Here is a 13,924-nt window from a genome sequence, read left to right as displayed (position 1 = left end):
TTGTTTGTGCCAAAATACTATTTTATACATGTCAAACTCTGGGATTTTTCATAGATTAACTAAAGAAATTGGAAAAAAATATTTGTTTTGAAGTCAGACTGCTAGTAACAAAGTGTCTAAATATACAATTTAAAATTGATTCGTTACTAAGCTGTCTGTCATGTGTAGACACAACACTTCATCCTGAGCGTTAGATGCTTTTTGTTGGATGGCTTGAATGATTCATAGCTGATTAGCAAACAAACAAAAGACATTCCTCTGAAAATTGTGTTCAAGGACTCAGCTGAAAATGAGCAAAACTTCTCCTCCAGGCTTTCTGAAGGTCTTTCAAAGTCTTTGGAAATTACCTGCTTTTTCAGTCAAGACCACTTTAAAAATTACCTGGAAGCAAAAGCGTGAGACTTTTTATCTGTTGGCTAAAGATCATCACAAGGCCTCTACTGTGGCACACTAGGGTCGTTTCAGTGTTTGCATCACTGCAATTTCCTATTTACCACCTTTACGTGCAGCTGTTTCTCTTCTAATCTGAGCAGACCTTTGATCTGATATCACTAACTGAAAAAAGATGCTGAGGAAGACAGAAGTGAGTTAAGCAGAGTCAAATTAAATGTGGCACACAGCGATGGGACAAAACCTGAAGCCTTGTTGATGAATGGGAAATTCGTCACAGCTGGGGCACTGACAGCATGTTTACTGACATATAATACAAACAGGATTTCAGACAGTGCAGAGTGTAAGGACATGATGACAGACGCTAAACTGAGTCACTGTGCGGCCTCAAAATGCATCCAACAAAAGGCAAAACAAAAGGGCACCTCTACTTGTGTACTGATTTGGGACCTTTGGACTTTTCTTTGGTGTTTACATGCCATGCTACTTTATGCTTCTACTGTTAAATTAAAATCATTTTCATAGTTATTTCATTTTTCATGATAGGATGTGCTGATTTGTTGCATTGTCTTGTCAGTTATTTAAATATGTGTTAGTTTTTCACTGTTGGTTATGAAACACTACATGTATAAAGGCTCATTCACACCGTGGAGCCCTCCTGTGAAAAATGTCACAGATTTAGAATTATTTAAAGTTTCCAGAGCATGTGCAGCACCATCTTGTGCCAGTACATTGGCTGGTTGGTTGGTGCTAACCACAGCTCAATGGAAAACAATTAGACTAAAACAAAAAAACAGTGTAAGGTGGTCGGAGAACTGTGTGGAGGAGTGCCTGTTTCAGTCAGGTGCACTGATGATTCACTGGACCAACAAGCTGAAGTCGACACCCTCTGTGCTTTATTTTTTCATCATCAGGTCGGGTAAACGGACTGAGCAGCACAGTCAGCTGCCTGATCAGATGTCCACAAGATGCAATCAGCTCTAATTGGGAATCCTAATGATCATCATCTCTGTGCCTCTGCTAGAAATCAGTGCAGCATTCGATAGGAAAATGTTACTCCAGCGATTAGAATAAGTTAGTATTATAGATAAAGTGATGCACTGGTTTGAATCATAGCTATCTGACAGATTCCAATCTGTTCATGTAAACGAGGAGGCTTCCCCAAACACAAGTTAGTCCTGGAGTTGCACAGGGTTCGGTGCTGGGACCTATTCTATTTACATTATACATGCTTTACTTAAGGAGCATGATTAGAAAAACCCTGCATTTTCATCAATATGCAGATGATACCCACCACGGGTGTTTTCATACATAGGTTTCAATCCGTTTAAATCAAGCTTAGTTTCTCCCCTTGGTGTGGTGCGGACAGAAACAACGATGCGGTTACAGAGCGCTTTGTTTATGGTGTGACCATGATCCAACCTCAATCCAAACCAACTAACAGGTGTACGTGGCAAATCTGAGCTAAAAAAACGGCATTACCCATGTATGCTTTATATTTTGGGATGCCGCAATATATTATAGATGTGTAAAGGTCTGTAGCAACTAGCCCTGGACTATCAGAGAACATTCTCCATGTTCTCTAATAGTCCAAAAAATAACACGTTCTTCCTGTATTTACTTCTGCTGCTCCCCCCATAGACACATCTGGCCAATAAGCGTACTGAATATTCTCACATTTGGAGTTCACCTGGGTTTTCTCTGTGTGGAAGCAAACCAAGCCACAAGGAAAAAGCTACAAATTTACAAACTCATCAGCTGATTTGCACCAGAGTAAACAAACTATAGGTGTGAAAATGGCCTTGGACTTGTAACACAACTCAATCCACCTCAGCAGTTTGTGTTTTCCTGTTCTCTGTCTGTTCATTCAGCTACAATGCCACTGCTGCTCCTAAGCAGCGTCAATGTTAGCAGAGCTGGGTCTCATTTCTAACAACAATGAGGCAGCGTACAGGAATGAAATCTGCAAACTGACTGACTGGTGCGCAGACAACAGAAACGATTATGACATCTGGAAGACACTACAGGGCTTTGATCGCCTGCACCTCCTGACTGAAACAGCTTCCTCTCGAGAGCCATCACTGTCCCGAAGTCCCAGAAACACTCAAACCTTTTACTACCACATCATTATCTCAAGACTACACCACTAACTCTTATGTTTACGTCACACTGTTCATGTGTAGCAACCTGAAAACCAGGTACCATGAAATGTTACATATTTTATGGTACATGAGATAAAATATGTAACATTTTCTCTTGTCATGCCTGTTTGCAGTAATGTGGAGACATCAGTGTCTGACTTAATGCTTTGTTGTGCAGTGACATTAAAGCCCTCTGATTGTGATTAAACCTGAACCAAAAGCAGCTCTCTCACAGACACTACATACATTATTATCCTCCTTATTCAGCATCAGTGTCCCTCTTGTCACGCTGACTGCTGATTTGATAATCCAGAGAACTGTTTTCCAAGTCACACGCAGACTTTTCAAAGATGCTGGGAGTCATTATCATCCTGGACAGAAAGTGCTTTTCCCCTCCTCAAAGAAAACCAGTCAGCCACATGTTCTTGTTTTATCATGTCTAAGTTGAAGCAATTATCAAATTAGCATAGTTCTACACATGTGCTTGTTCTTGGCTTCATGTCGCAGGTTATTTTAAAAAGGTGTCCATGTAGAGAGTGACATCAGATGAGGGAAAGTGAAACCACCACTGGATGTCTTTGCTTTTCTGTCTTTTCTTTGCAGACCTGGAGAGGTGTTTCCATTTTACAGGATTCAGGCAACGCTTTTTTTAAATCATGGAAATGTCTGTGAGGGGGTAAAAATCAAAGTGTTCAAGGCTGTGGAAAGTGGCATGGAGGGAATGATGGGAGGTTTTTCTTTTTTCCTTTCAGACATAAGCCACTAGTTTATAGCCGTGCTTTTTCCAGTGATTGCACATCATCAGAATTGAAAACATTTGACCCCCACCCCACAAAACGTAATTATTCTTCTTCCTTCCTCCACCATGAGGGCTATACTATGAAACTAGTTCACCAACACTCCATTCATCGATGATGGGTATCACAGTGATGGTTATCAACTTTCTCTGTTAACCCAAGTTTTCTGCCTCAGAGTCTGTGTGCATTAACAAAAGGGGGCATTAAAAAATTAAAGGGTAAATTGTGCAAAGACAGTGGCTAACAGGAACCCTGTTTCTTAATGCAAGACCATACTGCCCAGACAATGCGAGACACAATAAACACAATAAATATATACACACACACACACACACACACACACTAGGTGAAAAAAAAAGCTTCTGAAAACGAATACACCTGTGCATCCTCCATTGTAGTGAGACATCCTTGTTGTTCTGCGTCATGTGCTGAGACTCATTTCTGGGTCACAGACAGGAGGACACAAAAATTAAAAGCACAAAGCACAAATTAGAGAAATGAGAAAGCCTGAGGACTTGGAGATTTTGTGCACACATCAGCGAGAGGGATAATGAGGCCCAGGTGAACTCAATCTAGACAATAATAAGAGCAGGAGAAGGAACAAAGAAGGGGACAAAAATGCAGAACAGCCACATAAAGGAAATAACCTTCAAGATGAAGCAGGAAATAAAATGAAAAGGGGACAAATCACAATCCGTGCAGACAGAGGAAACCGAAAACACATGAAAAGGGAAAGGCTCGTTTTTGTTTTTACCGTATGTTCATAAGGATTACCACAATAAACAGGAACCTCAGACAAAGGGGGAAAAATGTGTTGAAAAAGATTTTCTAACCACATCAACTGGAAGTAGTCCATCTACGTTAACAAGAAACTATTATTACAATCAACAGTCTTTACACTGCGTTACGTACAGGTAAACACTGAAATTCTTTTAAGCTTTTCTTCTTTTCATATTTCTGGGTTTTTTAAATGCTTTTAAGGGTTTATGAACCAACATGTCCTCTACAGTTTTAGTTGGGGGAAAAAAAGTCTTATTGCCTCTGGCCGGTTGTGCTGCTGCCAGCTCGACAGCATAATCTGTTACAGAGACAACGTGAAGATGACTGACAGGTGACCAGGTAAAGCCGTAGGAGCTTACTTTAATCCATGTTTTCTCAGGCCTGTCTTTCTGACGCCTCACTTATGATGGGGAAAGGATGAGGAATGCCCCAGGTCAGGTTTCCACAGCCTTCTCGTGTTTAAACCAACAAACCAAACAGGTAGAGATTATTCTGCGTAGGCTATATTTGTCGAGCCCCTTTGATTCACCTTGTTTGTACTTGTGTGTGCTGAAGGATGAAAGCTCTGCATGCAAATGACTGAGGTTGAGAAGTTCAGCATCAGATATTCTGAGAACAAAATGATGGCAGTTATGTCTGATCCTTGGAGATATGCAGGTAACCAAATCCTGTCAAACTGTCTTTGGACCTGTTTTTACACTGGCTGAGACTTCACCATCAAAGTTATAAACTAAATGATTCGGTGATGCATCATTTTTAATACTGCATATTTATTCAGACTAATGAACTATCATCACAATACAGGTCCACAGATGTGTGGCACATCTGTAGCAGACCAAAAATCCATCGTCTTCTTTTTGTCACTATTTGTCATTAATGCTTATAAAACAATCAACTCGTATAAAATTGTTTAGCTTGAATGTTGAATTTATATTTATTATTGATCCTCACCTGGGAAAAACAAATATTTGCTATGGATAAACTTCAGACCGTCCTATCTGCACATGGAGGTCTGAGGGAGCTTTCAGGAATGATGATGCTATTTTCCAGAGAACGCATCGGACAGTACACATTTTATTTTTTAATGAACAACAGTGCAGAAAAGCCACAGTATCCTTTTTGGATGAGCACAAATGCTGCTATGCGGACGCTACAAGCGCCACAAAATGAACTACCACAATTTGCACATCTTAAGACCCTGAAGTGTCCTTATCGTAATCATAATTAAGCCTAGTAACACATACCAGTGAGCTAAAATGACCCCTTTTTATCTATTTATCATGAAGTATTTTACAAGTAAAATAATTTTACAACATTTAATTTATATCCACTGAACTTTCATTTTGCATGTTGTCTAGACCAAATAATGCTGTAGTACTTGTACACATTTATCTGTGGGCTGTCAGCATGTACGTTTCTGCTGTAATTTAACATTTTGTTGTGTTCACTAATTTTCTTTTAGCAGGTTTTGCATAAACACAAGAGAGGGCCTTTGCCAAAATGTGAAACCATCTGTTGTCATTTTCCGATAGTTTAGCTTTCTTATTAGCTTTTAAAAATTTCTCTATATTTGTAAGCGATATGATAGGATTTGGATAATTTCTGTGCCTTTTTTAAATTATGGAACTGCTGGGATTTCAGGGTGTGGTCATTTTTAAACTAAAATATTTACAGATGGAGGGATGATTGGCAGTTTCACATGGAGTTCAAACAGGCTCCATTTATTCTTAGTTTATATACATTTTAAATATGAGCTTTATTAAATGTGCAAAAACCTGATAGAAGCATATTTCCAGTTTGCTATTTAATGTTACCGAATGCAGACCGAAAAGCAGAACTAGAAAATTGATCTCTGTAAAAATTAATCTTTAACAGAAACTGTTTTTTTTTTAACTTTATCCGAGTCTTTTTTCCATGTGATTTATCACAAACAAAGTGAAAATAATGATAAAATAAAATATTGGAATTAGCATGAAGACCAACAACCCTGCAGAGCAAAAACAGGATGCAGATGTCCTGCAGTAAGGAAGAGGAGGAGGACAGACGCTCAGCCTCCCTCATGAAAGAGTTGTTTGGACGTCGGCTGTCACCACTTACACAATTAAACACAGAAAACTCCAAATGAGGTTTAATTGAGTGATGACTTTTGCCATGCTGCTCTGTCATTTATCTGCACAGATGTGTGATAAGCTGGTTCTGCGCACCTGTACGTTTAAGAAAAGGTGTTTCTAGGCATCAACAAACCATGAGGAAAAGATAGAAGAAGAAGAAGAAGAAGAAGAAGAAGAAGAAGAAGAAGAAGAAGAAGAAGAAGAAGAAGAAGAAGAAGAAGAAGATAAAAGTTTTAAAGGACTTCATGCAGAAAGCATCTGATGATCGCTTTGATACAGAGAGTGTGGCAGGTGTTCGCTGATGGGGTTTTATTCAAAACACTATAAATCTGTTTTCAAAAAGAAACACAAGACTTGCTCCATAAAACTTGATCAGTTTAGTTTTGAAAAAGGACAATGGACTCTTAAAATGTGACTGCTCTGCAGGCAGATGTCTGTAAATGTTGCACAACTTTGACCACACTGACCTCATCCTGTGTTGGGGAGAGAAATCTAAAGAAAGAACTGGGCAACAAATGTTTTCCTCGTATACCTTTTTTGTGACCATAAAAAAATGCTGTTATATTGTCACCTGTCACCAGCTTTTATGACATCATTTTAAAACTTCTTTATCATCGTTTTGATGACCACAATACTGTCACCCAAAACTTCAGTTTTTTGATGGCACTAAGTTATTAGCTTAGATACCATGGTTATTCATAAATGTGCATGCATACATTTTAGTTTACCTTCTAACCAGTGCTAAGCAAGAGACTAGTATTTCTGAGATGGTGTATTTTTAATATTTCAGGGACTTTTTAATTGTTTTTCCCTGTGTTATATTTTGTTTTTGTGCCTGTGATGCCCTCTCAACCCCAAAACCATCCAGAAACACACAAAAATACAAGTGAGGCTGTACCTGTAGTTCTGATACTACATAATTTACTGTAGTATCACAAAGTGTGTTTTCTCATGTTCAGAGGTTTAGGCCAGTGAACCGACCCGGTGAGGCTGGGCCTTACAGATGGTTAGGATTCACAGCCACAGCATTTTTAGCACCATGCTGTAAACATGTGAAAGCTGGACATTAGCACGAGAGGTGATTGGAAGTGATTTGGAGCCAGCCTCAGCTATGGGTTCAGTTTTTAGTTACTGAGGTTTGGGCTTGACTACATGTTGTTTGGAGACTTTGGAGTGTTGAAAGCAGGAACGTCGCAGACCCTCACTCGCTAACTCACACGTACAAAGCACCCTCCCCCCCCGTTTTAAAGTTGATGCATCATCATCAGTGTTTACCAATCAGCTGCACACATGCTGCAAAAACATAAATAAATAAAGCGTTGTCTGATGAACTTTGTCACGTCACGTCTTTGTTCCAATGTGCTGTCAATAATTATCGAGTTGAGTCTGGAGCGTTTCCACGTGTGATTAAACAGCACGAATCTGACAATCTGAATTCCTTTTTCATGTCCTATAAAAGAGAGAAAATCCTAACTGCTCACAGCAACTCTTTCATTTGATGCCAGCGGCAAAACTCAAAACACATCGGACATCTTGAGTGCTTCAGTCCTGATTAACGCTGGGTTTTGTTTGCTCCCTATCTTGTAAAGTGCTCTTTACTAATTAACATAATTTAATTAACAAAGCATAGAAAAACAGCAAAGTAAAGTTAATGTTCAAACTGGTTTATCACAAAGAAAAAGCAGGATGATCATCGGTTTCCAGTAACGAGAAAGCAAAGCTGAACTTTTAAATAATCTACTAAGAATGAGTCAAATGTCCACATGTCATGAGCAGCGTTGTTTATTTATGACAACCAAACAAAAGGTATTTAAGTCCTTGGAGTCAAGTCTATATAAATTTTATTTTCCAACCACTTTATTTACCTTTTTTCCATTTACAAAATTTAACACACAGCATGAAAAAAAGAACAGGGCAGAAACAATGATGGTTTTCATCTGTTACCCCAGTAATGGACTCAAAGGTCAGCCTCTTTCTGGAACAGAGAACAGCAACTGTCCTTCAACTCAAGCTTAAAACAGTCAATTTTCATTAAACCTGCTTTCTGGAATAAAATTAATCGCACCCCTTATGCTCTCCCTCAAGCCTTGATTATGAAAACAAATCAATAAGAGCAAAACAATTTCTCACATGTAAACTGAGCTCAGCAGCCAAGTGTGTGCTCAGCGCTTGCTGCAGCAGCTTCACGCTCCCACAGGTAACGCTGTGCTCTTGAAGCTGAATCCTGCTCTCACAAATCAACTGATTTTTGTTCTTTTGTAGGGCAGAGCTGCAGTGTGATTGATCAATTAGACTGAAAAGTTCAGGTTACTGTGCTAAACCAGTTTATGCCGTGGCAGCAACATAATCGCTGGTTTAAACCATATTAGTCAAAGGCAAGTCAAAGTCAGCTTTATTGTCAAAAACCATACATACAGATCATGCACAGGAATTTGAAATTGCAATGCTCCCAGGGCCCTCAGTGTACACTAAATTATATTAAAGTTAATCTGCTGGTTAGATAACTGCAAAGCACAAAAACTTAAGTGTAATAAAGTTCTCAGATCCTTTACACAACATGATAGCAACAACTGTTTTATCAGCCACAAGTTCATGTCAGACAAATGAGCTACACACTGTTGTCATGTGTTGTAAATAGTTAGCCTGTCACATCCTCTTCTCTGGCCACTCCTCAGATAGGGAATCTGCAGTACTGCAGTATGAAGTATTACAGTGGAGCTGTGCAGCCAGATGTGCACAGCTGTGTTTCCCTGAGTGACCATCACAGCTAATAGAGAAAAAGAAAAAATTAAATGCAGCAAAATATGTGAAAAAAATGAATGGATACGTTGAGCACGAGACACTCCTAATAGTGCAGTGCAACTAAGAACTAACCCAACAACAACAATACCAACCTGATTAGAAATGAAATATATAAACATGCGTACATGTGATATTACTGATTGGTTGAGCCACCTGAACCAAAAATGCCAGGGCTCATTATTTTGCACCAGTCCAGCCCTGCTAGACACTCAGTTTTTGTTATATTGCCATCTTAATTTATATTTATTTTCAGGAATTGAAGGTTAATTTCAGTTACAACATAAATGAAAGTCACACATGTGACAATGACAGTCCCAGCAAGCAACAACAAGAAAAATGCCAGGAGTACTCTGACACTTGTTCAACAAAAAAAAGAAACATCAGATTTGCTGTAAACTCACACCAGACAGAAGCTTTGAAGAGTCAGGGTATATCATTCCAAGCTGGTCAGTGCACAATGCATAACCACCCTGAAGACAATGGAAAAATGCATTAATCCAAGGAGATATAGGGAGGTTTACACAGGCTGTAAAAAAAATGACGTGGATATGATGAAAGTACTGACAAATACAAAATTCCCTCAATCTTGGAACTGCCTTGTCAAAGCTCAGCAAACTTCTCAGTCCGATATCACAGGGGATAAGGTTTTGGAAACAGAGGACAAAAGATTTTGAAGACATCCATGTCAGTGTCTGATGAGGCAGCACGCCTCGTCAGAGAAGTGTTGCACTTTCCTGAAAAGCAGTTTTGACCTCTACAAACTTCTGAAAGACTGCTTCTATGCTCAGCTGAACCAGTTGACCATGTCTCTCTCTGTTGGCCGTAATATTAGGATCCATCATGAGTTTTACAGAGAGAAAACTCTCTGGTGGGTCAAAGTGAGGAAAGGGACACTTGAACAAGGAAGAACGATTTCTTCAGTTTGTGTCACCTACTTTTTGTCCTGTCACATTACAACAGAAGAATTCATTTAAATATCCATTCATCCATCTTCTTCTGCTTAAGCAGAGAAGCCCAGACCTCCCTCTCCCTGGCCACCTCCTCCAGCTTGTCCGTGGGAACACCACTTACTCTGATCTGAGACTCAGGTGATGGCTCTGTGGGAGGAACCCCAAAAAGCATTGTTACTCACTGATCTCAGTCCAAGTCGAGAGGAATAAAACACATTTTTCTTGCCATTTCAGAAAAATACCAGTGATTATTTGTATATGACTTGAATTCACTAATTAAAAACACATTTTGTGCCCTTCATATTAATATTCAATTTCATCTCATTATCGAATCATGGATGAATTGCTGAAGACAAATATTTAAACCAGTATAACAAACTCACTATTAAAAGGTGCATCCGGTTTCTCCCCCCCTCAGTTTCCATGGTGGAATCACTGTTTTGGTTTCAGGAAACTAAGATCATTATTCAGCTCAGCGTGAAGTTCAACACCGTGAAGGAAAAAGTGCTTCATTGTCTGAAAACGCTTTTAAAGTTAAATCTCAATTTCAGTCAGCAGGCATGTGTTATCAGCAAATAAGGTAGCTTAAAAAAAAGAAAAAAGGATTACTTCATGTCTGGAGCAGATCGCTGAACACAGGAACTGAATCTCAAAGGAAACAAAATACTTTTTGGCAGATTTTTCAGAGGCCAAACATTCAATTACTTTTTTATAAGATCGATTGGTGACCCAGAGAGGCTGGATTCAGCATGCAGCACCATAACTAAGGGAGGCTTCAGGGTCACCTGATCCAACCCTAACTATATGCTTTAGTAAAAAAGAAAGTGTGAAGCCTAATCATGAAAGCAGAGATAGTGTCTGTGTCCTGAATCCCAACTGGTTCCACAGAAGAGGGGCCTGAAAACTGAAGGCTCTGCCTCCCATTCTACTTTTAAATACTCTAGGAACAACAAGTAAGCCTGCAGTGCGAGAGCGAAGTGCTCTAATGGGGTGATATGGTACTACAAGGTCATTAAGATAAGATGGGACCTGATTATTTAAGACCTTGTATATGAGGAGCAGGATTTTAAATTCAGTTCTGGGTTTAACAGGGAGCCAATGAAGGGACACTTGCTTACGCTCCTCTTCGATCAATCCGTGATAATCACTACACTCAGTCCAGAAATCCACGCTGTGCCTCACTCACATTCTCACTCATCCAGGCAGGCTCCAGGGCAACAGGCTGGGGTCCAGGAGGGTCAATTCAAAGAAGACGGAGAACAACAATTAGGAAACAAGCCAGGAGATTACAGGAAGAATCCAGGATGGCACAGAACCCCAAGCACCGTCCTTGTGGAGAAGGTGAGCACAACCACCAGAGCAGCATACGGCGGACCATGACAGTTGTGCTCTCACATCAGAGCGAATTCTTTGTGTGGCACTTCCCTTTGTTGCCAGCAGGAGTTTCCTGTGTGATATGTGATGCAGAGCATATGGACTGTAGAGCAGTGAGAATGGTTTGCCCCTAAAACACCTGCTACAAAGTTTTGTAGGATTCGATGGCCATAGGCCAGTAAGAGGAAATCTACTGGATAGCAAAAGATGTACAAATTATTATACCATTACATTTAAAATATAATCATTTATTTAAAAATATAAATATTATTTGTTAATTATCATATATGAAATGATCTTATGTTCCTTCTGCTGAAGTCTCAGAATGGGATCAATAGTTAAACCCAAATTAAGCATTGGTTTCCCAATGTAATTGGCTGCATTGATGGCACTCTCATCCCCATCGCTGTTCCTTCAGTAACGTAGGACTATATGTCGTATTTATTCAAATAAACTGCAACTTATTACTCTCAGTGTGTACACCACTAAGATTGCTGTGATGCGGCAAATTTAATCATAACTGCTGAAACCCCATGACCCATCTCAGTGCTTGAGGGTATCACATCACTATTTTCAATCTTTAAACAATCTTAAAATGTATCTACTTCAAACACAGGCTACCCACTGGGTGATACGTGATGCGTACTCATGCCAACCCCCTTCTGAAGACCCTGATGTAGGCTGCCAACAGCGTTTCAGTGTGGACAAGGAGGAGAAAGCAATAGGCGTACTCAAATCCAGTACCTCCACACTCAAGGTAACACCAGAGAGGTCAAAGGTGAAGCCCTGCCTGCCCAACCCAACTTAGACTTGAGGGAGGAAAAACAACAGAGACCCCAAAACAAAAGAAAACAGGGTAAAATTATTGCAACCATCCAGATAATAAAACTGTGATGTCACAAAAATACAATCTTTTTCTTGGGTATTAAAATTTAAAAAAATTGAAAGCAGCACTGCTGCTGGTGGGAAATAAATTACACTTTTGTTACCAAGAGAAATGCTTTGTAAAATTGATGGCATATGTGAAAGCTTTAAATTTGGAAAGTGAAAGTGATGGCCTCCAGTTAAAGAGAAAAAATAAATGGATGTGATAAAAAATGAAAAATCTCTCTCATAATCTCTCATTAGAACTTTATTTGCAAAACTTCATATAATAATAATAATAATAATAATAACAATAATAAGTGTTAAAAATAATGTATGTTTTTAATCATTTGAGGCACTTTAGTTGATCTGTCTTTCTACTCTTGAATAACTTCAAGGAACTTCCTTAAATTTGGCACAGATACTGTATTTCTTTGGTGGTCAAAAGATCACATTGACCTCACAAACAACAGTCTTTGTACACTCTTCCAGTTTATTACAAGTGTATGACGGCCCCCACTAGCCTGAAAATGCAGAGGGTTCTGACAAAAGATCAAACTGGGAACTTAGCTAATGTTTCTAATGAGGTGCTGGTTCAGATTAAATGTTTTTACACGTTAACACAGGCTTGAGAAAGAACCAGGGTCTTGTGATGTCACGTGTTAACCTCTAAAACACGGCGGCTGCACTGAATTCTGTAGCGCCCACTCACGTCAGCATGTTTAAAGAGTGGCCCTCTGTTCCACATCTCTTAAACAGCACCACGTCTATTTTTTCTTCCCCAAACATTAGTGAAGTCAAGCAGCTGAAACAGATGGTAGGAAGAGGGCAGGAAGTTGGGCACAGGAGCATCCAAGATCATTGGATTTTCAGAATAAGACCTTGTGAAAACTTGATGCTCCATTTGTGAAACCCTCCTTGTATAATTTGAAGTAAACTAAGGTTTGAACGAAACTGAGTCAGACGCAGGTTGATAGAAACCGGAAGTGTTCCCGCACAGGAGGCTACCACACCTGCTGCTCATCAGCTTTGTATGAAAACCCTTGCAATCGTAGATAATCCTGCTAACCTGAGTGTGTTTGTGTGATCCCAGGAATCGGGGAGAGGAGTTTGTTTTTGGAGTCACGGTGTGGGAAGTGGAGTTTTAGGAGTTGCTGCTTTTTCACCTTTCATACACATCTGTACTGTGTGTGGGATTCAGGGAGAATTGCCACAGGAGCCACAGTGTTGGGATTTGTATATACTTATTAATAAATTCACTGCTCATCATAAGAGTCAAGCATTTTGGGTCCTCCTTCACCCTGCTACTCCACAGTCTGCCACTGTAGACTGTGACAAAAAGGCTATTTTTAATCAAAAGGGGAAGTGGAAACAGGAGGGTAACGAAGCACAGCTGAATCAAATCTAGACAACGACACAAGGAGCTTAGAAAAATTGAAAGGGAGGCATGAGAAATAAAGTTTCAAAGTAAAATGGGAAATAACCAAAAATATATATCCGCTACTACACAGAGACTCCCACTGAAACATGACGCAGAGGGAACACACAGGAAGCTAGAATAACAAAGTCATGAAAGAAACCAAGGAGGAATAACATTACAAGGCTTAAAACTCATCACCAGAGTAATATGCTAAAACTCTGTAAAAAATACAACAGAAAACAGGAGGAAAATATAAACATCTGAAACTCAAACTTAAATAAAATATAATAACTAG

General features: G+C 39.5%; 1 protein-coding gene across 1 annotated transcript; it reads left to right on the top strand.

The window, feature by feature from the left end:
- Positions 1–11,069: 11,069 nt before the first annotated feature.
- LOC120433223 lies at positions 11,070–13,617 on the top strand. The gene is made up of 3 exons (XM_039599124.1): positions 11,070–11,312; positions 11,962–12,102; positions 13,303–13,617. Exons 1-3 carry the CDS (start codon positions 11,070–11,072, stop codon positions 13,615–13,617), a joined length of 699 nt encoding a protein of 232 aa, XP_039455058.1.
- The last annotated feature ends 307 nt before the right edge of the window (positions 13,618–13,924 follow it).

The sequence above is a fragment of the Oreochromis aureus genome, linkage group 15 (genome assembly GCF_013358895.1).
Source record: "Oreochromis aureus strain Israel breed Guangdong linkage group 15, ZZ_aureus, whole genome shotgun sequence".
NCBI lineage: Eukaryota > Metazoa > Chordata > Actinopteri > Cichliformes > Cichlidae > Oreochromis > Oreochromis aureus.
This window is presented reverse-complemented; position numbering and strand designations above follow the sequence as displayed.

Coding starts and splice junctions, on each gene's coding strand:
- LOC120433223 (XM_039599124.1), top strand. CDS start 11,070: ATGAAGGGACACTTGCTTACGCTCCTCTTCGATCAATCCGTGATAATC. Junction 11,313..11,961: donor GCACCGTCCTTGTGGAGAAG/GTGAGCACAACC, acceptor CTTCAAACACAG/GCTACCCACTGGGTGATACG. Junction 12,103..13,302: donor CCAGTACCTCCACACTCAAG/GTAACACCAGAG, acceptor GTGTGATCCCAG/GAATCGGGGAGAGGAGTTTG.